Source organism: Nicotiana sylvestris, chromosome 4 (genome assembly GCF_000393655.2).
Source record: "Nicotiana sylvestris chromosome 4, ASM39365v2, whole genome shotgun sequence".
In the NCBI taxonomy this organism is placed as follows: Eukaryota; Viridiplantae; Streptophyta; class Magnoliopsida; order Solanales; family Solanaceae; genus Nicotiana; species Nicotiana sylvestris.
Genome location: NC_091060.1, coordinates 137,829,142 through 137,853,512, shown reverse-complemented (window position 1 = coordinate 137,853,512; position 24,371 = coordinate 137,829,142). Strand labels below are relative to the sequence as shown.

The 24,371-nt window shown below is 39.1% G+C and overlaps 1 protein-coding gene across 3 annotated transcripts; it reads left to right on the top strand.

Annotated features, from left to right (window-relative positions):
• Nucleotides 1–7,409: 7,409 nt before the first annotated feature.
• Nucleotides 7,410–13,635, top strand: LOC104220861 (universal stress protein PHOS34). 3 transcript variants are annotated; one of them, XM_009771824.2, is made up of 5 exons: nucleotides 7,410–7,850; nucleotides 7,980–8,083; nucleotides 8,605–8,723; nucleotides 11,000–11,089; nucleotides 13,213–13,635. In XM_009771824.2, exons 1-4 carry the CDS (start codon nucleotides 7,640–7,642, stop codon nucleotides 11,076–11,078), a joined length of 513 nt encoding a protein of 170 aa, XP_009770126.1. In that variant the 5' UTR covers nucleotides 7,410–7,639; the 3' UTR covers nucleotides 11,079–11,089; nucleotides 13,213–13,635. The 3 variants fall into 3 exon arrangements, with proteins under 3 accessions (XP_009770126.1, XP_009770125.1, XP_009770127.1); XM_009771823.2 differs by having other exon boundaries at nucleotides 7,429–7,850; nucleotides 13,206–13,635; XM_009771825.2 differs by having other exon boundaries at nucleotides 7,435–7,850; nucleotides 13,241–13,635.
• The last annotated feature ends 10,736 nt before the right edge of the window (nucleotides 13,636–24,371 follow it).

Sequence of the window (24,371 nt, the reverse complement as noted above, 5' to 3'; positions counted from 1 at the left end):
CTTTGTTGGCCCCAAGTCCTTCATCGCAAACGATTTGCTCAACTGTTTCTTAAGGACTGCAATTCTGGATTTATTCTTGCCAACAATAAGCATGTCATCCATATAAAGCAATAAAATAATAAAATCATCTTCAGAGAACTTCTGGAAGAATATACAGTAGTCTGAAGAAGTTTTCTTGTACCCTTGTTCTTCTATGACAGATTCAAACTTCAAATACCATTGCCTTGGAGCTTGTTTCAATCCATATATGTTCTTTTTTAATTTGCAAACATAATTTTCTTTTCCCTTGGTTACAAAACCCTCATATTGCTCCATATAAATATCCTCATCTAAATCACCATGAAGAAAAGTAGTCTTGACATCCATCTGCTCAAACTCTAAATCTAGACTTGCGGCTAAACCTAGAACCACACGAATAGAAGACATCTTCACAACAGGGGAGAAAATTTCATCAAAGTCACCTCCATTCTTCTGGCCAAAACCTTTAACAACTAACCTCACTTGTACCTAGGCCCAGAGATATGGTTATCTTGATTTATTCTGAATATCCATTTGTTAGATAAAACTTTCTTACCTTTCAGCAATTTCAATAACTCATATGTACCATTCTCATGGAGTGACTTCATCTCATCTTTCATGGCTTCTATCCACTGATCTTTGTGAGTATCTTGCATGGCTTCATCATAGCTCTCAGGTTCTCCCATGTCAGTCAAAAATACATACTCATCAGGAGGATATCGCATGGATTTTTGCCTCTCCCTTGTAGATCTTCTAAGATAGGTTTCAGGAGCATTCGAAGTAGTTACCTGAGCAGGAGTTGGTTGTTGATCAACCACAACTTCATCAACAGGAGCATCCATAGCATATACACCATGATGATCATTTTGATCTTGATCACTATCTTCATTATTATCTTGGGTTTCTTCATGTGCAATAGGTGTCGTAGCAATAGAAACTGGATCAATATCAACTAAGCTCTCATTACTTTGAGAATCTGTCTTCTCAGCTTTGTCAATATCTTCAATAGTCTGGTCTTCAAAGAATATTGCATTACGACTTCTAATAAGTTTATTGTCAACTGGATCGTAAAAACGATACCCAAACTCATCTTGACGATAACCGATAAAGATGCACTGCTTAGTTTTGACATCCAATTTCGATCTCTCATCTTTAGGAACATGCACACAAGCTTTACACCCAAAAACTCTCAAGTGATCATAAGAAACATCTTTGGCAAACCAAACTCTGTCTGGGACATCACCATCCAAAGCAACAGCAGGAGACAAATTGATAACATAGGCAACACTGTTAAGTGCTTCCGCCCAAATGTATTTGGAAGTTTAGCCTCTGAAAGCAGGCATCTAACTCTTTCAACTAGATTTCTATTCATCCTCTCTGCCAAACCATTCAATTGAGGCGTCTTGGGCGGAGTTTTCTGATAATAAATTCCTTATTCCTTGTAATAGTTATCAAAGGGACCACAATATTCACCACCATTGTTAGTGCGAATACATTTTAATTTCTTCCCCGTCTGTCTCTCAGCTAAGGCATGAAATTCCTTAAACACGCCAAGTGCTTGATCTTTATATTTCAAAGGATACACCCAGAGCTTACGAGAATGATCATCAATGAAGGTCACAAAGTAAAGTGCACCACCTTTTGACTTTACTTTAAAAGGACCATACAAATCAGAGTATACTAGCTCCAATAAATCGGGTTTTCTTGATGGAGAATGGCTATGAAAAGAAACCCTTTTCTGTTTGCCAGCTAAACAATGGATACACCTTTTCATCTTTGCTTGTTTCACTCCAGAAAGCAAACTTTTTTTTAGCCAAACACGTAATCCCCCTCTCGATCATATGACTCAATCTTCTATGCCACAATTCTGATAAAGTATCACTTTCCACCAGATTTATTGAGTCATTAAGAATAGAGCCATGTGTCACATATAAATGACCAGACTTGACTCCTCGAGCCACTACTAACGAGCCCTTAGTGAGCTTTCATTGGTCATTAAAGAGGGCATTATGGTAACCTTCATCGTCTAATCTTCATGCGGAGATCAAATTGAAAGGAAAGTCTGGAACATGCTTGACATCTTGAAGAACTAACGTTGAACCGTTATTTGTTTTCAAACAAACTGTGCCAACACAAAACACCTTAACTTCACTAGCATTGCCCATCTTTAACACTCCAGAATCAACATGAGTATAAGATGAGAAAAAGTCTTTTCTTGGTGTGACATGTGAGGTAGCTCCATAATCTACTATCCATCTCGTCTCATGAGATACCAAATTGATGACATTTTCATCATAAGTAAAAATAAGGTCATCTCGAACAATAGCAGCAACATTATTCCCGTTATTTTCAACTTTCTTTCCTTCTCTAATGTCTTGCAATAACTTGTGGCAAAACCTTTTGATATGTCCTTTCTTGCCACAGTGGTTGCATGTAATATTATGGTATTTGGATCCTGACTTACTTCTACTTTTACCTCTAGTCCTCGATCCTCTTGTTCTATCTCTCCCCCGGTCTTGTGTAACCAAGATATCTGCCTGCGAGGACGAATCGTGAGATTTTCTCCTTACTTCCTCGTTCAACACACCACTTTTGGCATATTCCATGGTCACCTTACCTCCAGGAGCTGAATTTGTCAAAGAAACACGAAGAGTTTCCCAAGAGTCATGCAGAGTATTAAGAAGCCAAAGTTCTTGTATCTCATCATCAAAATTAACTCCTATTCCAGACAGCTAATTAAGGACGCCCTAAAAATCATTTATGTGATCAAGGATAGGGCTGCCTTCCTTGTATTTAAAGGTTATCAATTTCTTTTGCAGGAACAACTTGTTGTTCCCAGTTTTTGAAGAATAAAAAATCTCTAACTTTTCCCACAATGATCTCGTATGTGTCTCGTTCACAATATGACTGCGAACATTATCTTCAACTCATTGTCGTATGTATCCACATACTTGTTAGTGCTCGAAATCCTAATCTTCATCAGATATACTCTCGAGTTTATGAGCTGCAAAAACGGGTAGATGCACCTTCTTCACGAACAACAAATCTTTCATCTTGCTTATCCAATTATTATAATTTCTCCCATTTAAACATACCATCTTGCTCATATTCGCCTCCATTAATAACCAAGGCTCTCATACCACTGTTATGTCACAAAAGAGGCAAACCCGAAAGTAAAGAAGATAAAGAACACCAAATTTTAACGTAGAAAACCTTTCAAATCGAAGGTAAAAATCACGGGATCACAAAGATCCAAAAATCTTCACTATAACAATAAGAAGGTTATAAAAATTCTCCAAATTGGCTACACAACAAGTGTCAAATACGGAGCAACAATAGCAACAACTAATCAATTGAAGAAAGAAGAGAATCCACAAAAACGAAGTTGCTGTTTGATGCTCGAAATCAGATGCTACGGGCCTCCAAATTCGATCTCCACCGTTCAAATCAAAGAACAAAATGTTACAAACACTCAATCAAAATTTAGCCCGATCCAATGGTTAACGTATCAGAAAACGTGATTTGAAGTTGGCTGATCGCAATAAAAATCTGCAGCAAAAACAAATACTTTTCTTCTCTCTTCTCTCTTAATGAAAGCTCTCTCAAAAATCACTCTTATGTGCTTAAATCTTTCAAAGACTTGTATCAATGAACATAGAGCAATTCTTCAAGGTTGTTATATTTATAGATCATGAGTGACGCTTTCTCTTAAAGCCAAAACCCACTCAAAATAGGAATAAACACCGAATCAATTCCGAATAGGAATAGAAACCAAAAGAGAATAGGATTAGACCATTGGGCATTTGATTGGACAACATGGGCATGAGCCCAACATTATCATGCTTATTTTGGACTAGCTAGATTACAATATTTGTTTATATTTTACTTTTTAGATTTCTGTGACTCATCTTTTTTTTTTTTTTTGGGGGGGGGGGGGGGTGGTAAATCATTCTTGATTCAAGTCAACAACATTGTTCTTTTTTATTGAAGCTACGAGAGTACACACACATTCAATTTGTGTGTGTCGGTGAGTATCGACACAACAACAATTATTATGGCTCGATTCCAAATTAGTTAAGACGATGAATTATATGAATCATTAATATTCATGGGATGTGTGTATCAAAATTCATTAAGCTAATATTATTAAAATTTGATAAATAACTGAACAACTGATTAGATAAATAGACAAGAAATTTGATAAAGTTCATAGATGATACTTGTGATAATTGAACTTTCAACTTGAGTTAGGCCAATTGGCAAAATGAAGTTAGACGCATGGTTCATTTAGTTCGCAAAAGTGCCTTGGAATATATTAACTCGGAATGATATAGTTAAGATACATTTTTTCTTTAACTTAATCTCTTTTTAATCCATTTATATTTTAAAATTTTCGTAACATATTTCCTTTTGAGGTTATATGGACGAAGGAAAGGTTTTATACAAGTTCTTTTCTCTGTATGTGTAAACATCTAATGTTTGTTCTTGATCAGAAGCTTTTCTATTATTTGCAAATTTATAGATCAAACATGTTATATACGAGAATTATAAATTCCAAACAAATAAAGAAAATTATTGTATTTTGATATATATCTTGTGTTCACAATATATCTTCTTTTTTACAGCTAAAAGCATCGCATCTCAGTTGGGTTAACCACGCGGGGAAAAGCTCATTTGAAAATTACAAGCCCAATATGGAACTGCGTCTGTTAAGTCCATGAACTTGCCACTACAGCGAGAGAGAAATTCAAAAACGGGGGAATGACACAGTTACCCACAAAAACAAAACTATTTACTCTTGTCTATCTATTTGTTTTTCTATCCATAAACTAATTACATTTCCTACTTATAGTAATTTTTGTGGGGAATTTTTTCTTTATTTTCCAATTCTTTTTTATTTCTATGCTTCTTTTCTTTTCTCCTTTTCTTTTTTCTCGTTTTCTTCTTATTTTTTTCTTTTCTAATTTCATTTAACTTCTTTTTTTATATTCTTTTTCTCTTCGTAATCTAATTTCATTTACTGTTTTCACTATTTTTATTATTCTTTGTTTATACCATTACTAAAGAAAAATCAAATTGTGTATCAATTAAATGTAGCTAATATAACCAAAAAATATTAACTAACATATAATACCAGTATAGTATAGAGCTATGCCAATAGGGTATACAATTGTACGCAAAGAGTTAATTCTTTTTTTCTTGTTTTGAGTTTCAAAATAACCACAAACTCAACAAACTCAATTTATGAGTTTCAAAACTTCAAGGTCCTCCAATGGTAGATTAATATTTTCCAGAAGTCAGAAGTCTTGGAATTGAAGTCATAGAATAAATCAAAACAAAAAAAAAGATTTGAATTTTCAATTTGTTCCTCACGCTGGGTATAAGCTTAAAGTAAATTAAAAGGAAAAAGGCAAGTGAATTTACGGGTAATAAGTGTACTATTATGGTATTGTATACTATTACAACATACTGTTACAGTATATTACATATTATTATAGTATACTATAATAATATATTGTATATTATAATAGTATACTGTTGTAATTTAACTATATACTCCTATAGTATACTATTGGAGTATAGCTATATACTCCTATAGCCTATTGTATACCTAGCAATATACTATTGGGTAGATGCGTTCTTCTTCGATTTTCAGCTGAAAATTTCAATCTCAATCACCTCAAATTAGCTCCAAATGCTATCAAATTTCAGTATAAACTTTCAGAAGGTATTATAAGTAATATTTAACAACACTCACTTTGAATCAAACAAAAAAGTTTCAAAATAAAAATTTTAAATTCAAGAGCTTCAAGCCCAACAATGATGAATATTCAAATACACATAAAAACTAGTACATGGGAGTACTGGTTTTCTTCGAGTTCATACACAAACTTTCCTCTAATGATAATGGCCGCAAGTTTTAGACATAGGCTAAAAAAGTTCTTAAATTAAAGCAGGTCAAATAGCAGAGTACTAAAAGTGAAGTTATTATAATAAAACTAAAAAGAAAGGTAAAGAATTCTAACTCTCTTGACAAAGAAGCGGTCCGGAAAAAACTGGACGCATTTGAAATTAAGAAGCACTTTATTGCGGTTGGTGAGACAGTGGTAGTGCGAATCGAATAAAGGCCGGCTAAAAAGTTTGGGCCGCATGGGTAAGAGAAGTAAATAATTTGGGCATGGGCATTAAAGGGTAAATGGTTTGGAATTAATGGGTATAAAGTGAGATTTTCTCTTAAAAAATAGTCAGATTTACCAGTGATCATTCAAAAATAGGCACAATTTCAAAAGTAATCGAAATTTAGCCACTTTTCATGTAAAGATAAATCCGAGCGAAAACACTGTTCAAAATCCGGAAAAAACTGGACGCATTTGAAATTAAGAAGCACTTTATTGCGGTTGGTGAGACAGTGGTAGTGCGAATCGAATAAAGGCCGGGTAAAAAGTTTGGGCCGCATGGGTAAGAGAAGTAAATAATTTGGGCATGAGCATTAAAGGGTAACTGGTTTGGAATTAATGGGTATAAAGTGAGATTTTCTCTTAAAAAATAGTCAGATTTACCAGTGATCATTCAAAAATAGGCACAATTTCAAAAGTAATCGAAATTTAGCCACTTTTCATGTAAAGATAAATCTGAGCGAAAACACTGTTCAAAATCCGGAAAATACTCCAGCATAACATGCTAGAAGTTCATACACATGTGCTCCAATCTCGAGTATATTATGCTGGAACTTTTCGCGTGTTGAAGTTCCAGCATAATATGCTGGAAGTCCATACACAGGTGCACCGATCTCCAGTATATTATGCTGGAACTTTCTTTGTTGCAGCAAAATAGTGGATATTTTTCAATGACTTTGAAAATGCTGGCTATTTTTCAACGACCAATCCGAAAACTGGCTAGCACGTGCCAACTTTTCCTACAGCGAGAGACCCCCGTTTGGGCGATATGCACTATTAGTCACTTTTAAGTCTGTTTTTTAAACTATATTTATAATTTAAAATATATTTAATGGTTAACTAATTCACCCAAACTTCATGATTAAGTATTCTGAATTTTTGAGCTGCTAATTTGAAATTTTGGACTTAGTATCCTAAATTGTTGAGCTGCTAATTTAAAATTCATGACTAAGTGTCCTAAATATCTGAACTGCTAATTTAAAATTCAGGACATAAGATTCAAATTCTTGGACATAATTTTTAAACTTTAGGACACGATGTTGAACTTTAAGGTTTAAATTTCAAGATATCGTGTCCTAAAATTTGAGCAACTTTGCTAATCTTTAAATACATTATACTCTGTAAATATATTTTAAACAACATACTTAAAAATGACTACTGCTGTCATTACCAACCCTATTTTGTAATAATACTCGGATAATCTATTATAATATTATTTTTTTCAGCCACACACGCTACAAAAAAAAAAGGAAAAAGAAAAACTTGTCATGAAAGTGTTGAAAATGGTGGTATGTTAAAACTTCCAACGAAGAACTTACATCAAATTCGAAGGATTTCAGGATCAATACAGTGGATTTCATTTCTTGATATTTCAATTAAACCACAAAAACTTGATTCCAAGTAAAAACTCAGTACCAATTTTACTCGAATTTACAGAAACAACCATGACCGGAAAGTTGAAGTGTGTGATCGTGTCCGTTGACGGAAGTGAAGAGAGTATGAACGCCTTGAATTGGGCTCTTGACAATATCAAGCTCAAACCCCATGATCCCGATTCTGGAGAACCACAAGGTTCCTTTGTTATTCTCCACGTTCAATCTCCACCGTCTATTGCTGCTGGTCTTAATCCTGCAGCTATCCCTTTTGGTGGTCCCAGTTAAGTCAATCTCTTATTATCCTTGTGTTTTAATTCATTTTTCTTTGGATTAAGGCGTATTTAATTGATTGATTGGAGTTCACATTTCTTGTTAATTTTTAGTACAACTAAATTATGGAGATTAACAGGTGATATTGAGGTGCCTGCGTTTAATGCTGCGATTGAGGCACACCAAAAGCGGATCACTCAGGCCATTTTGAACCATGCCACTGAGATTTGTGCTAGTAAAAATGTGAGTTTTTTTTACTCAATTTCTATCTATGGAAGTTATCTTGCCGTTACACAGCTTACATGGTTGAACAGGTAGTTTGATAGAAGAAATATCTCATCGAAGTTTAAAATTGAATACTTTAATGAACATGAAACTATATTATAAATTATGAACTTATATAGATTCTATAGAAATGTACTGGTATCAGAATTTTGGTGACGTCTCAAAATATAAAGGGTGCAATTTAAATTGTAGCAGAAGATTCGTAATTGGAGTTGGTTGGTGCTTCTGATCTACTTTATGTTTCCTGCATTAGCAATTTGAGTCCACCATGGCATCTTTTTTGCTGCACTGACATTGATGTTTTGCTTGATACGTTTTAAATTTGTACCCTTTGATGTGATTTGTTGGAAATTCAGTCACTGAGAAATGCTAGAAGATATTAGAAAGCAAAGCAGAAGCCTAATATGGCATCACAAAAAGCATTATTGGTGTTCTATCCTTCTATTTTTATTGATGGGGAAAAGTGCTTTCTGAATCAGGCAAATTTTAAGACCCAAGTACTTATTGGGGATCCAAAGGAGAAAATTTGTGATGCTGTTGAAGAAATGCATGTTGATCTGCTAGTGATGGGTTCCCGTGCTTTTGGTCCCATTAAAAGGTATAAATTCTCAACGTGGAGGATGTTGTTATTGTTGAATTATTCTGACTGGATAACCCGCTTTACCTAAAGCACGTTTAGATTGTTTTCCATTCAACATAGTGAGCATGAGCTTTTGTGGTCCGCTGTAAATGAGTAGTTTTTAACATTTTGCTGAACAGTCTTGTAGAAAAGTTATTTTGGAATCTCAGTAAGTGGACGTAGTTTAGGATCTCTACTACTTTAGTCAACAAAGCCATATGTAAATATTTTGGATAACTTATGTCCTGATTCTTCTATGAGAATGCTCGCACAATTCAACTAGCTCATTGGTCCTAAAACTTTAAGGCATACATGTTACTCCCTCTGTCCCAATTTTGTAACATACTTACCTTTTTAGTTTGTCCCAAAAGGATGACACCTTTCTATATTTAGAACAATTTAACTTCAAACTTTCCGTTTTACCCGTAGTGAGACGATTTATAGCCACATAAATATCTATGACATGTTTCAGATCACAAGTTTTAAAAGTCGTTCTTTCTTTCTCTAAACTCCATGCCCAGTCAACCACTTTTACATAAATTGGGATGGATGGAGTATTTTCCAAGCATTAGCTTTGCTTGCTTTTATTCTTCTTCAAAGAGTGAGAAAAAGAATGTAATAAGGTTAAATAACTTGTACTATTCATTTCTTGTCCAAAAGCAAGAACTTTTTGCTTACTTAGCACATGTGAACGAGAAGAAAAACATGATGAAGAGCTACCAACTAGCTGGGATTAACATCTAGTATTTGTTATACTTACATCAAGTTTGTTGCTTCGCCAAGTTCTTTTATAGTTCGATTGGAGACTTGTACCGCAGTAAAGGGATAAGTGTGAGATTTAGAGAATCTCTAATTTTGTAGAACCCCACAGGGGATTCATACAGCTGTCCCAAACTAGTTTGAGATTGAAGTGTAGCTAATTAATCTATTGACCGGTGAAGAATTACCAACAACTCAAAGTAGTGCAATAGACACTGGATGTCGAAAAATGGCAATTCGATATACGTTTGTACAGCTAAAGCAATAGTAGATAGAGCTGAAACCCTTATTTTACGTTGACCCGTAATTTTTACGCGATTTCGTTAGTTGAGCAATGAATTTACTTTAGTGATGGAAATTTATGAAGAAAGCATAAAGTAAAGCATTCCTTACCCTGCTCATCTACCTAAGTTTTCCTTTGTATTTTCTTTTCAAATTGGCTATGGTCCTAAAGAGTCTTTTATGCAATCTAGAATTTGCACCCAGGGCATATGCAGGAATTTTTGTAAGCGGTATCGAAATTTATGGAAGAATGAAAATAAATAACTATAATTATCATATTTTTATACAAGAAATGCCTTAATCCATAGGTTTTATTGAATCCTAAGTTAGAAAAGGTCTTGAGTTCAATTCTACTTCTTTGAGGTTCGAACCTGTGAACTCTTAGAGCAAATCAGGCACACAACCAACGTGCCAGGAGATGATGTATGTGAAGTGGTGTCATTTTTTTTCTACTTACTCAATTCCTCACAGTATTGATACATGTATTCAGTAAGATTTTCCAACGAAGCAATGTCGCATGATACCGCTTCGTTGAACGTGTGTCCGCCCTGGTTGCACCTCCCTCTTGTCCAGGCATACAGCAGTATAAGCGTTATTTTCAACTATGTCATCTCTGGAGGCAATCTCTTTAAGTTGCAGTTTTTTTTATTTAAAACCGATGGCTAGTTACTTTATTAGGTACTTTTTGTATACGTTAACTGAATTAGTCACTTAAACTTCATAAAAAAATTAGGCATCTTAACTGGAGTATTGCTGATAAAAATGAGCCTTAATTTTCTGTGCTATTTTCAGGCATGTCATTTACTGGGGATAACATGACAGGTAACCTGGGTATAGGAAAGCTCTTTAATTAGCCTAGTCCCAAGGCTTACAATTCACTTCATAGACAAGTATATTCTGGCAACAAGTAAATGAATCAGAGATTAGTAGGTGCAGTTGTGGAGTGAAGCAGTGATTTTCTGGTCAACCTGCTACAGAAAAGGGCTCTTTACCCCTGGCTTCAAAATCATTTATACTTGTTTCTGAAATTGTACCTTTTACCATAACCTAACATATGTAATTGATGGATGTGGATCTTTATCTTGGTTAAAATCGTGCTGTTTATTGCCAATCTGAATTCTAGAAGTAGTTTCACTCGATTTTATGGTTATTGGATCATACATGATCAGTTCTTCTACACAGACATGTATTTGACTAATTTTAAATCTAAACAGGATGTTTCTGGGGAGTGTAAGCAACTATTGCTCAAACCATGCACAATGCCCTGTAATTATTGTTAAGGGTACTTCTTGATGCGGTTCTAGGTATGTTTGCTATTGCTTCTTGTATAGCGTTTCCCCCTTTCTTTCCCTTTAACACTATGTGAAATAAATACTGTCAGCACTGCTTAATATTATGTTACATCTGAGAATTTCAAGAATTGGGAGACTTTCCTTATTTCATGATGTTCAAATTCTTATATAAGGAGACCTCTTGTATGTTTAATTAACCAATTTCAAGAGTTAACTTTTCTTTCCTGTCTCTTTTCACATATTGCTAGAACCTAGTCAGCACGTGCAACTTTCCAAGTATCATCTCTTTTTTCACATGGTAGTAGATTCTATGCAATCTTGATAAAGATTTCTTTTCTTTGTTTTCATAAGTTTACTATACTTATCTCTTTCTGGTAACCGTTGTCTAGGCACCACTCTTATAGTCCGTGAATGATCCAGTGGTACAATACCCCTTTTAAGTGATCACTTCGATGATACTGTCACTTCAGATTGCTGGGGACTTCTCCAGCAAAATATTCCAGAAGACTTTTTGATCTCTTCTTTTTCTTCGTAGTATCAGAGTTAGGATATTAAGTGCTACCTTGCATGTTGAATTCCTATTCATTGTTCTTGAGAAGTCCTATTTTTTTCTTCTTCCTTCTGGTAGTAGAGTTTGGCTATGGAGTAACCTATATAGAAAAAAACTAGAGTTTGCTATGGAGTACATCTTCACATTGTATTTCTGATTACTGTCCGAAAAAGTCTAGGTGGTCTTTTTTGTTCATGGTAGTGGATTTTGGGTGTGTCCTTCCTCGGAACAATAAATACGTCAATTCGCATTGATGATATCTTGAAATTTGCATTGGTAACATCTTTCCGGTGATTAATAATATATTTCTTTTCGATGCTACAAGAGGCACTTTCTGTTGTTGTGAAACTACTTATCAACTTTGGAGAGAAAGAATTTCATCACCACTTCTGCTCTTGCTTGGTGATCGTTCACTATTCCGCAGTACTATTTAGGAGACTGTCTACCTCCGTATTTTCTAGTGTTTTTCCAAAATAAACAAACTTAAGTTGCTTCATCACCTTGAGTTTGAAGAGACGTCTTGAAAGTATTAAGAATAATGTGTAGAATATTGATGCCGTATTAGACCATATTGAATATATGGAATTTCTTTAGCTGGCCTCAACATGTTTGGGATTGACGTGTACTTGATTTGTTGCTTGTTTAGAATATTCTTAATGGTTATGTCACAATTAAGAATCCAAGAATTAAAATTGTTCCCCATTTCGCATAAGCTTTTATACGTTAATAACTAATCAAATTCAACTTGAACTTCCCTATTTTTTCTCGTTTCACAAAATCTATGGTCTTCAGGCTGTTTACTAGCTGCTTGGAGTATAAATCTCAATTTCTATTTAAACTAGTTCTTGTAATCTGCAATTAGCTTAATTAAATGCATGTACCATTCTTCCAATTATGCAGGAGGGAGTAGCCTCCAGACTCGCCCAAAAGAATCCTCACCAATTCTTGTTATTTCTGCAACTTTATCCTAAACTCCTAAATGATGATTGCTCTCTGTTCCTGTTTATATTTATCCTACAATATGATGATTTAAAATAGGTGTAGCCACATTCTTTAGTCCTTTTCTCTGGTGTCTTGGTCCTTTGTCGACATGCAATATCAACTATCTTTTTCTTTAAGGTATTCACTAAGTTGATTGACCTTCTGTCGACAAACTCATATTCCGGCTATCTATGTAAAGTCGATTCTCTTTGACAAGCTTCTTTACCGTCATCAGCTTAATAAGATGCAGCTTTCTTATCTAGCACCAGAACTGAGTGTCAATATGGAGAGACTAACTTCATTTGTCTATACTGTGAAACTCCTCGCTTATTTCCCCCCACCCCTATTGCTCATGCGGCATTGGACCACAACTTGTCTAAGACTGAGACGTAGTTGTGGTACTCATGCGGCAATGTGTTGGAGCCTATTACCTGTTAGTTGTACATCTGGTTGTCAATGTATCGCATGCGTAAGAGAGTACATCCAGACGAGCTCATATTTTGAGGATTTTTTATAATTTGACTATTTTAATGCTAGTCATCAACCTATTTCATCTCTCGTTTATCTAATCTCCGTTTTTTATTCCTAACTTGCAAGTTGACAGTGCTGATGGAGTATTGGTCTTTGCATAGGGTTTGGTAACACATTCTGTCTTCTTTGGATGCTCAGCCTTGAGCTGTAGTGATGGGTTGCTCATGAGATGCATGGAATGTGTTTGCTCAATCAAGAATTGCAATCTATAAACTGGAATAAGCTTGATTGGCTGTACCTATGCTGTAAATCACGTGTGTTTTGCATTAATTTTCAGAGGTGGATCTTGGTTTGTGTATTTCCCACATGTGCTGTTTGCAACTATGCAGATCTACATTTTTTGTGAGTGCAAGAACTACTTAATTATCATCATCAATGAAGATCTGAAGATTTTCAGAAACGATTATTGAATGTAAATCTTGAAAATCGACCTTGTCCTTTACTGTAATTACACTAAAATATCTTGACAATCAATAATTTCATTATTATTTATTCATTGGATTCTTGAAAGTGTGCATCTGGTGATCCAGAATATATCTTTTAAAGATGAGTAGATGAAGCCAAGAGAAACTGACATGTTATTCGTCCAATCTGAGTCTCTGTGGTCCTTTTTGGACTGCAACTTGCATAGGACCAACGTACTATTGGAAGTTTATATTCTGTATAATGTTTGAAATGAATAGAAGGTCTCGTGAACACAGTGGACCCTTGTTAAGCTCCTAATCATTGAAAAAAAGAAGGTTTGAAACTGAAGGCTGTCTTTGAGTATTTGGAAGTCCCCATCAATGTCATTTCCCAAAAGAAGATAGTACCTTTTAAGTAGTAGGGGTGTGCATTCGATTTATCGATTCAATTTTGATTCTTATCGATAATTATTTCTCGATTTTCGATTTGTACAGATGTTTATCGTTATCGTTTCAATAAGGTTTCGATTTTTTCGATTTCGATGTATCGATTTTTGGGGCTTATCGATTACACTAATAAGAAAATTTGCGGGATTTCACGGAAAATATATTTGAAAAACAGAAAAATTAAAAAAGAGAGAGAATCAACCAAATTCTATAGTTAGAACACAGAAAAATAGGAGATTTATAAATTACATCGCTGAACAACAAGTGATGTATTTTTCAAACATCTTTTCAAAATCTAACTACTCCAAAATGCCTAAACATGGTAAACAATCATCAATTGGTCATTAATTTTCACAAATTAGATGTGATGAAGTAAAAAAAAAGTATCTTAAAAAAAAACATCTTGCCATATCAGAAACTGCTGCAGTTCCCATTAGGAAATAACGGCTCTAATACCAGAACACCAGAAAGACTTTGAGGTGTATGATGATCGATCAACAATAACTCTCATGTCCGTAACAGTTTTAGAGACTAAGATACTTAAAGATATATCAGGAGAGCAAAATATAATTACGATATAAAAGGCTTCTTCTCAGTTAGAAGTTGGACAACAAATCTTGGTTTCTGTTGCATCAAGCATTAGTATTCTCTCCTCTCCTTATCTAATGACGAGGCATAAAGATTGTCATCCAAAACATACTAATGACAGATTCGACAATTTGTAGGGTGATTGGCCTGAAGAGAGTAGTAAAAGAAGCCAAGAATATCCTCTATCTTATCGGTTTATCGATAAACCGATAACTGAAGAAGACAAAATCGAAATCAAAATCGATAACTCGATAAGGAAAATTTTGAAATCGAAATCGAAATCGATAAATCGATAAACCGATAATAAATAATCGATTCGATTTATCGATAAACCGATTCAAATGCACACCCCTACTTTTAAGATGCTTTCTTCCCATTTGGATTAGATGCTTGATAGGGAAGTACTTTGTTACTTTGTGTATGTTGAGTTTTCACAGTAGTGACCTTACCCATGAGCGGAGGCGAAAATACTAGTGAGTGATTTCTTTCTATTAGTCTAAGTCTTGATGGACGGGGCTATCCGGTTGAGCCTGTTTAGTGCTAAGGTCATAGGAGGTTCTTTTAGGACGAGGGTGCCTGTCATGACCCGGATTTCCTGTCCTCGGGAGTCGTGATGGCGCCTACTAGTGAAAGCTAGGCAAGCCGAGCACTAAAGATTTATTACCCTTTTTCCTTAACCTTTTAACATTTACGAATTTTACATGTGATTAACAACAGAATAACAATAATGATAAAGGAAATGCGGAAGACAAAATCTGTTAACATAACTAAATACTCGTACAAAACACAACATTTAACTCTACCCAGAATTTGGTGTCACAATGTCACAGACTATCTAAGATAAACTACAAACAGTGGTCTGAAAGATAAATACAAAGCCGTCTCTAAAATACATAAAAGAAACTGAATGGAAAAATAGTAGGAAGGGGACGCCAAGGCCTGCGGATGCCTGCAGGACTACCTCGGGTTTTTTGATGGACTGAAGGTAGCAACCTCTCTCTATGGTCCAAATGCTCCAGCACCGGGATCTGCATACAGTGCAGAGTGTAGTATCAGCACAACCGACCCCATGTGCTGGTAAGTGTCTAGCCTAACCTCGGCGAAGTAGTGATGAGTCTAGGACAAGACTACCAAATAAACCTGTGCAATTATATCATATATAGCAAGTAATAATGACAAAAACTAGCAGTTAAAGATGGGAAGGGGAAACATGCTGCGGGGAATATCAGGTACAAATAAAATCTCAGTAAAGAAGTGAAAGGAACACGGAAATTTAACTATAAGGAAGAATAAGGAAACCAATGACAAGTGCATGTCATCACCCTTCGTGCTTTTACTCTCGTCCTCACCATAAGAATCAATATAATCGACACGGCATCACCCTTCGTGCTTTTACCTCATATAATCATGGCACAAAATTATCCTTCGTGCATTATCACTCATATCATGACACGACATTGTACATCGTGCGGCACGACATCACCCTTCGTGCTTTTACCTCACAATATCGGCACGACATCACCCTTCGTGCATTAACACTCTCTCACCAATATCATGCACGACATCATCCTTCGTGCTTTTACCCAATATCATGCACGACATCATCCTTCGTGCTTTTACACTCTTTCTCACCCAAGCAACAATCACAAAGCAATTTGGGCAAGATAATCAGTAATATCACAATAAAATCCCGGCAAGGGAACAATAGCATAACCACAATATCCCGACAAAGGAAAACAATATCATGAGTACTAACATCATGGCAAGGGAGATAATATCAAAAGCAATAACATCCCGGCAAGGGAGTCAATATTGTAAACCTCTCATCTTTTCCACAATTACTTCACAACTCAATTCTCAACTTGAGCCAATGCTCTACAATGTTCAATTACCAATAATTCTTCCACAAGCCTTGTTCGACAATAGAAATCATCATATAAAACAGGAACAATACAAAATGGAGTCACATCAATCATAGTATAAGACTCACGGGCATGCTTGACACCAACGTATAGATACTCGTCACTACACTTATATATCGTACTCAACAATTAACACATAGCAAATAGGACACAACTCCTAATCTCTCAAGCTAAGGTTAGACCAAACACTTACCTCAAAGCCACGAACACAATCAAGCTTCAACTACTGCTTTATCCCTTGGTCCATTTCCAACTCGCTTGTATCTAGCCACAATTTACTTAATAACATTAATAAATGCTAAATAAACCGATTCTAATGCATGAAAATAGGTTTTCTAGTATTTTTCCCAAAAAGTCAAAAATCGACCCCGGGCCCGCTTGGTCCAAACCCGAAATTTATACCAAAACCCGATTACCTATTCACCCTCGAGCCCGGATGTACAATTGGTTTTGGAACCCGACCTCAATTTGAGGTCTAAATCCCCAAATTTTGATATTCCTAAGTTCTACCCATAATTCCCAATTCCACCATGAAAACCCTAGATTCTAAGATTAAATCTTGTAAAAAGAAGTTAAGGAGTGAAAAAATTAAGTTAAAGATCACTTACTTGAGGTTTGGGGAAAACCGCCTCTTATGTTTTCGGGTTTTGAAAAATGAGAAATGGCTGAAAGGTCTCGTTTAAATATACCCCTCTCAGACCCTCACCGCTGACTGCATAAAAAGGACTGCAGCCGCGGAGTCCATCGCGGATCGCGAAATATCGAGCGCGGCCGCGAAGACATGACCTTGCTCACCGTGGACCGCATAAATCCCACCGCGGTCGCGAAGACTCCACCGCGGTCGCGAAGATCCTACCGCGGACCGCGAAGCTTGGTTTTAGAGACCTGAAATTTTCTCTGAACTTGCAACTGTTACGTTCTAAGTCTAAACTCACTCCGTGGCCTATCCAAAACTTACCCGAGCCCTCGGGGCTCCAAACCAATCATGCACTCATGTCTAAAAATATCATATGGACTTGCTCGTGCGATCAAATCATCAAAATAATATCAACAACTATGAATTAAGCCTCAAATCATGAAATCACTCAAGAACATCAAAATCACTATTTCCTCTACTATAGGTCCGTTTTATACCAAACCACTTCCGATTCCTGCCAAATTCCACATATTCAATCAATCTTTAAGACCTGTACCGGGCTCCGGAACTAAAATACGGGCCCGATACCATCAATTTCAAACATCTTTACATTTCCAAAACTCTTATAATTTTAGTTAAACAATTTCTTTCAAAAATTAATTTCTCGGGCTTAGGACCTCGGAATTCGATTCCGGGCATACATCCAAGTCCCATATTTTACTACAGACCCTACGAGACCGTCAGATCATAGGTCTGGGTCCGTTTACCAAGAATGTTGACCAAGTCAACGTTAATCAATTTTAAAAGCCAATTTCCATATTTTACTTAGATTTCATATAGAAGCTTTCCGGAAGTGTGCCCCGACTGCGCACACACTACGAAGTGAGACAGAAAGAGGTTTTCAAAGTCTTAGAACACAGAATTACTTTTAAAATAAGTGATGACCTTTTGAGTCATCACAGTGCCAAGGGTAGTTGAGGTAATACCTATTAATTTATGTTGGATCTTAAGGGCATGCTTAGCTTTATGTAGGATGCATATGTACATGTTTAAGCTTAAGTAATACTACTAATAGGATTATCAGTTTCTTAGTTAGTACTAATAATTAATACATGTCCAAGAGATCTAATGAGATAGAAAATGGTGCATTATTACTGTTACGCGGCGCCTTCCTGAGAGTCCTTGGAAGGGCGACGTAAGGCTAAGCAACTGATGTCAGTGCAGTTGCTGTTCGCCAACTGAGGTCCCCTCCGTACGCTAGACTAGATTGTCAGTGCCGTACGGGGAAAACCAATGTCAAGAGCAATTGAGAGAACAGGAATGAGAATTGAGAATGAAAGAAAGCTTGATTGCATTAATGAAAGCTATTACAGAAAGGCAACGCGGTGTCGAGGGGGAGAGACACCAGTACAGAGAATTGTTTGCTTGCTAGAAAGTTTGATTGCTTGATCCCCCTAATAATGCTTAAAAAAATAATCCAAAGCTACAAGACTAGACTTGATTAAGCTAGAGAAACATAATGGAAGTACATGGAATAAAATTACTCTATATTTACAATGAAAAAGACTTAGTTTGCTATAAGGCAGAAAACAGGTCCGTTGTCGGCAGCATAGTCTTTGGCATCAGGATCTGCGCGCGCGGCATTGTCTGCGCGCGCGGCGCTGTTGGCATCTGCCTGCGGTTGGGCGCTGGCGAGGGATATCGGTGGGGCGACAGAGGCACATGCGCGCTTGTCACTTGGCGCGACCAAGACCACGGGGCCGTCCGTGGCGCTAGGCATTGGAAGGCTTGCTAGGACGCCACGGGGCGCGCCCAAGGGGTCATGGGGCACGGCTGGAAAGCCGCCCATGACATTCTCCCCCACCTGAGTTGGCGACGTCCTCGGCGCCTTACTTGCAAGATAATCTTCAATTAGGCTCTTGTAGGCTTTGAGGTTTGTTCCCCTCTCCCAAGTGTTCTCCTCTGCATCACAGCCCTGCCATTTCACCAAGAACTCTTGGTGATCTTTCCTTGAGGCATGAATCACTCTATCATCAAGGATAGCTTCAACACGCCTTTTCCCGGTTGAATTGGGCCCTCGAATACTGGGTATTGTGAGCTGGCTCCTTGAAGGATCCTCTGTATCTTCCCGAAAAGGTTTCAGGAGGCTGACATGAAAAACAGGATGAATTTTCCACCAAGCTGGGGTATCCACCCGGTATGCAACTTTCCCAATACGCCTTTCAATGGACAAGGGTCCAATATATTTTTGCAATAAGCGAGGGTCATGGACCCCTGCAAATAAGTAACGTTTTGGAATTTTGACCATCACTTTGTCTCCTACTTGGTATTCAACAAAGCGACGATTCTGATCAGCATGCCTCTTCATCCGCTTTTGAGCCTTGACAAGATAGCTCCGCACTATCTCCAAATTTTGCTTCCACTCTTTAGAGAAGCTAGCAGCTCGAGGAGATTTAGACATATTTGGTGCATTGACTGTGTGTGGGAGTAGCGGTTGCTGTCCGGTAACAATTTCAAAAGCGCTTTTGTTTGTACTAGAGCTCTTTTGTGAATTGAAACACAGTTGAGCAGCATCCAGAAGCTTCACCCAATTCTTCTGCGATCCGGTTACAAAATGACGCAAATATTCCTCCAACATACCATTGAACCGCTCCGTCTGGCCATCAGATTGCGGATGAAAACTTGAGCTGTGATTCAGCTTCGACCCAAGACACTTAAAGAGTTGGGTCCAAAAGTTGCTAGTGAAGCGTGAGTCACGATCACTAACAATATCTTTGGGTAGGCCCCAATATTTGACGACATGAGAGAAGAAGAGTCGAGCTGTATCTTCTGCTGATATATATTGTGGGGCAGCAATAAAGGTAGCATATTTGGAAAACCGATCTACCACAACCAAGATAGTTGTTAGATCCCCGACCTTGGGCAATCCGGTGATGAAATCCAGGGAAACACTTTCCCAAGGTCTCTTTGGGACAGCTAGTGGTTCCAAAAGTCCCGCCTGTGTTAAGCGGTCTGACTTGTCCTTCTGGAATACTAGACAAGTCTTCACATACTGAGCAACGTCATCGGCCATTTGAGGCCAATAATATGCACGACGGAGTAACGCCATGGTACGTTCTTCACCGGGATGGCCGGCCCACAGAGTATCATGACATTCCGCCAGAAGAGTCCTTCGTAGGTCTCCTCCTTTAGGAACATAAAGTCGGTTCCCTTTCACTTTCAGAAAACCATCTTCCATGTAGAACTGGCGAGTCTTGCCCTGTCCTACCAAATCAACCAAATACTATGCAGCAGGGTCTTTGATGAGTAAATCCTATATCTGGTCCTTGATGGAGGTGGCTACTTCGCTCCCCCTTAGGGTGGCGAGCAAGCACACCGATACTAGATCAGCTCTCCGACTGAGCGCATCAGCAACATGATTGGTCTTCCCACTTCGGTACTCCAGGTTGAAGTGGAATTCAGCTAGGAGTTCCTGCCACCTGGCCTGTCGACCATTCAACTTCGGCTGGGTCATGAAATGGCTAACAGCTGTGTTGTCTGTCTTGACCACAAACGGGGTTCCCAGAAGATAGTGCCTCCAGAGGCGCAAGCAGTGGACGACAACCAATAATTCTTTCTCATGGGCGGCATAGCGCCGCTCTGCATCTTTTAGCTTCCGACTCTCGTATGCTACATGATGCCCTTCTTGTAGCAAGACGCCACCGAGGGCATAGTCAGATGCATCTGTTTGTACTTCGAATGGCTTGGCCAGATCAGGAAGGGCCAAGACGGGGCTACTAGACATAGCCGCTTTCAATGCATTAAAGGCCTCCGCTCGCTTGGGTCCCCATTCCCAAGGCGTGATCTTCTTGAGGAGTTCTGTCAATGGTACTGCAATGAGGGAGTAGTTTTTCACGAATCGCCGATAGAAATTGCATAGACCAAGGAACGCCCTCAAGGCGTGGATATCCTTAGGTGGCGGCCAATCTGTGATTGCCTGAATCTTCTGCTGGTCCATCTTGATCCGCCCTTCCCCAATGACATGTCCGAGGAAGTCAATTTGCTTTTGAGCAAAGGAGCACTTAGATAGCTTCGCATATAGTTCATGCTCCCGCAATCGAGCTAGGACCTTCCGCAAGTGCATCAGGTGTTCCTCCAATGTTTGGCTATATACCACAATGTCATCCAAGTAGACCACCACGAATTCATCAATGTACTCTCGGAAGACTTGGTTCATCAAAGTGCAAAACGTAGCTGGGGCGTTAGTCAAGCCGAATGGCATAACCAGGAAATCGTACGAACCATACCTTGTCACACAGATCTTGTGCTCATCACCCTCTGCAATCCGAACTTGCCAATAACCTGTCTTCAGTTCTATTTTGGTGAACACCGTCACACCACCCAGTCTATCAAACAAGTCTGCCATTAGCAGAATAGGGTACTTGTTCTTCACAGTAATTTTGTTTAGAGCCCGATAGTCCACACAGAGTCGTAGACTACCATCATGTTTCTTTTGGAATAGCACAGGGGACCCGTATAGGGATTTGGAGGGCACAATAATCCCTGTGTCTAGCATTTCCGTCAATTGTCTCCGAAGCTCGGTGAGTTCGGGTTGTGACATTCTGTAAGGTGCCCGGGCGGGTGGCTTCGCGCCCGACACCAGCTCAATTTCATGGTCCACAGTGCGCCTAGGCCGTAGTCGCTTTGGCATGTCTTGTGGCATGACATCTTCAAACTCTAGTAGTAGCTCCTTCACGGGTTCAGGAATGGGACCCGAGGAGCATTCTACATCTTCGATGCAGAGGGTTGCCAGGAACGTAGGTTCGTTTCTTTTGACCCCCTTCTTCAACTGCAAGGCCGAGATGTTTTCAACGGCCATCTTCATGGGCATGCACGGGATAACGCAGGGCTTGGCCCCGTTTGCTCCCATCATCAGTAACATGTCAGCATACGGTACAGGCATGGTGTTGGTTTGCCTCAGGAATTCCAATCCAACTATCAACTCGAAGTCATCGATGATCACCACACGCAAGTTGAATTTTCCTTCGTAAGGGCCAAGCTTCATCGGTACTTCTTTGGCTATTCCACCCACTGGCTGGGGAGGTGAGTTGATAGCCTTGACACGGCCTCTACCTTTCCCTACGACTAGACCAAGGCGCTCCACCTGAGTCGAGGCTAAGTAGTTGTGGGTAGCACCCGTGTCTACCATGGCCCGAATGGGCTTGCCATTCACCTTCATCTCAACGAACATTAAGGTCCTCTCGTGCTTAAGAGGAGTCTCATCATCCGCCTTCTTTTTCCCTTTCTTGGTGACTGGACATGGGTCCTTCTTCTTACGGATACCAGCACTAGTCTCTGCTAATGCCTCAGAAATGGAGCTAACAATTGCATTGAAGGCACCTACTGGTTCAGTCTGATCCGCATCGTCTGAGTCGTCATCCCTCCCATCATCAAAAGTCTGATGGGCGTTCATCTGTGCATGGGGGCACTCATTGTTCCAATGTGGTCCGCCGCAATGACGGCATCCTGAAGGAGGCTTCCTTCCCCGATCATTGTTGTTAGACGCAGCACTATTGCTGCCTGTGGAGGGAGCCTTAGGTTTGGTTGAGCTCCGATCTCCCCCACTTCTGCTAGGGCCACCATTGCTAGACTGACCCCCTTTGAATCCCGCTAGGGCAGGCGGCTGAGGCCTATCCTTCCGAGCTTCCATTTGATAGTCCCCAAGGCATTCAGCTGCTTGGATCGCCTTGGGCAGGGTATCTACCCGTTGCCTTTGTAGCTCCATACGGGCATAAGGTTTCAGCCCTTCTAGGAAAGTGAAGAGCTTGTCTTTGTCCCCCATGTCGCGTATGCTTAGCATGAGCGCGGAGAATTCCCGCACGTAGTCCCGCACAGATTTGGTCTGACGGAGCTCCCGTAGCTTTCTCCTTGAATTGTATTCAACATTTTCGGGGAAGAATTGTAGGCGGATGGCTGCCTTCAGTTCTGCCCATGTTTCGAGAGCATCTTCACCGGCCTTGATGGCTTCGTATTTCACCCGCCACCAGAGTTTAGCATCACCCTGAAGATACATGGCAGCAGTTGCTACCTTCTTAGCTTCTTCTAGGCCCCCAACAACATCGAAATATTGTTCGACATCAAAGATGAAGTTCTCCACTTCCTTGGCATTCCTAGCTCCACTGTATGGCTTTGGCTCAGGAATTTTCAGTTTTTGTGTCGCGGAAGTGGGGTTTGCAGCGCCCCCGATCTGGTTTCCACCGCCTCACAACATGCCCTATAAAGCAGCATTGACAACATTGAGCTTGTCTGTCAAGTCGTCAATAGTTTGTTGCATGGCAGTCACCCTGTCTGCCTCTTGTGCCCTGTAAGCTAAATCCTCGGCACGCTCCTGTTGGAGTCCCTCGAATTTGCCAAAAATTTCGGCTGCCTCTGTGGCTGCCATTTGCCGATCTCCCTCGGAGTCACGACTGATGTTTTCTATGTCAACTTCGGCCTGGAGCACCCTGCGGTCCAGGTCGTCCAACCTTTGCCCTAGGCTGGTTCTTAGTTCAGGCACCGTATCCATGATGGGCAGTAATCCGTCAACCGTCTGTTCAAGGGCCGCAATGCTGTCCCCATGATTCACCATGGTCAGAAATGGTGGTAATGGCAATGCGTTCCCTCGTCCGATGTTGAGCCTAGGCTCTGATACCAACTGTTACGCGGCGCCTTCCTGAGAGTCCTTGGAAGGGCGACGTAAGGCTAAGCAACTGATGTCAGTGCAGTTGCTGTCCGCCAACTGAGGTCCCCTCCGTACGCTAGACTAGATTGTCAGTGCCGTACGGGGAAAACCAATGTCAAGAGCAATTGAGAGAACATGAATGAGAATTGAGAATGAAAGAAAGCTTGATTGCATTAATGAAAGCTATTACAGAAAGGCAACGTGGTGTCGAGGGGAGAGACACCAGTACAGAGAATTGTTTGCTTGCTAGAAAGTTTGATTGCTTGATCCCCCTAATAATGCTTAAAAAAATAATCCAAAGCTACAAGACTAGACTTGATTAAGCTAGAGAAACATAATGGAAGTACATGGAATAAAACTACTCTATATTTACAATGAAAAAGACTTAGTTTGCTATAAGGCAGAAAACAGGTCCGTTGTCAGCAGCATAGTCTTTGGCATCAGGGTCTGCGCGCGCGGCGTTGTCTGCGCGAGCGGCACTATTTGCATCTGCCTGTGGTTGGGCGCTGGCGAGGGATATCGGTGGGGCGACAG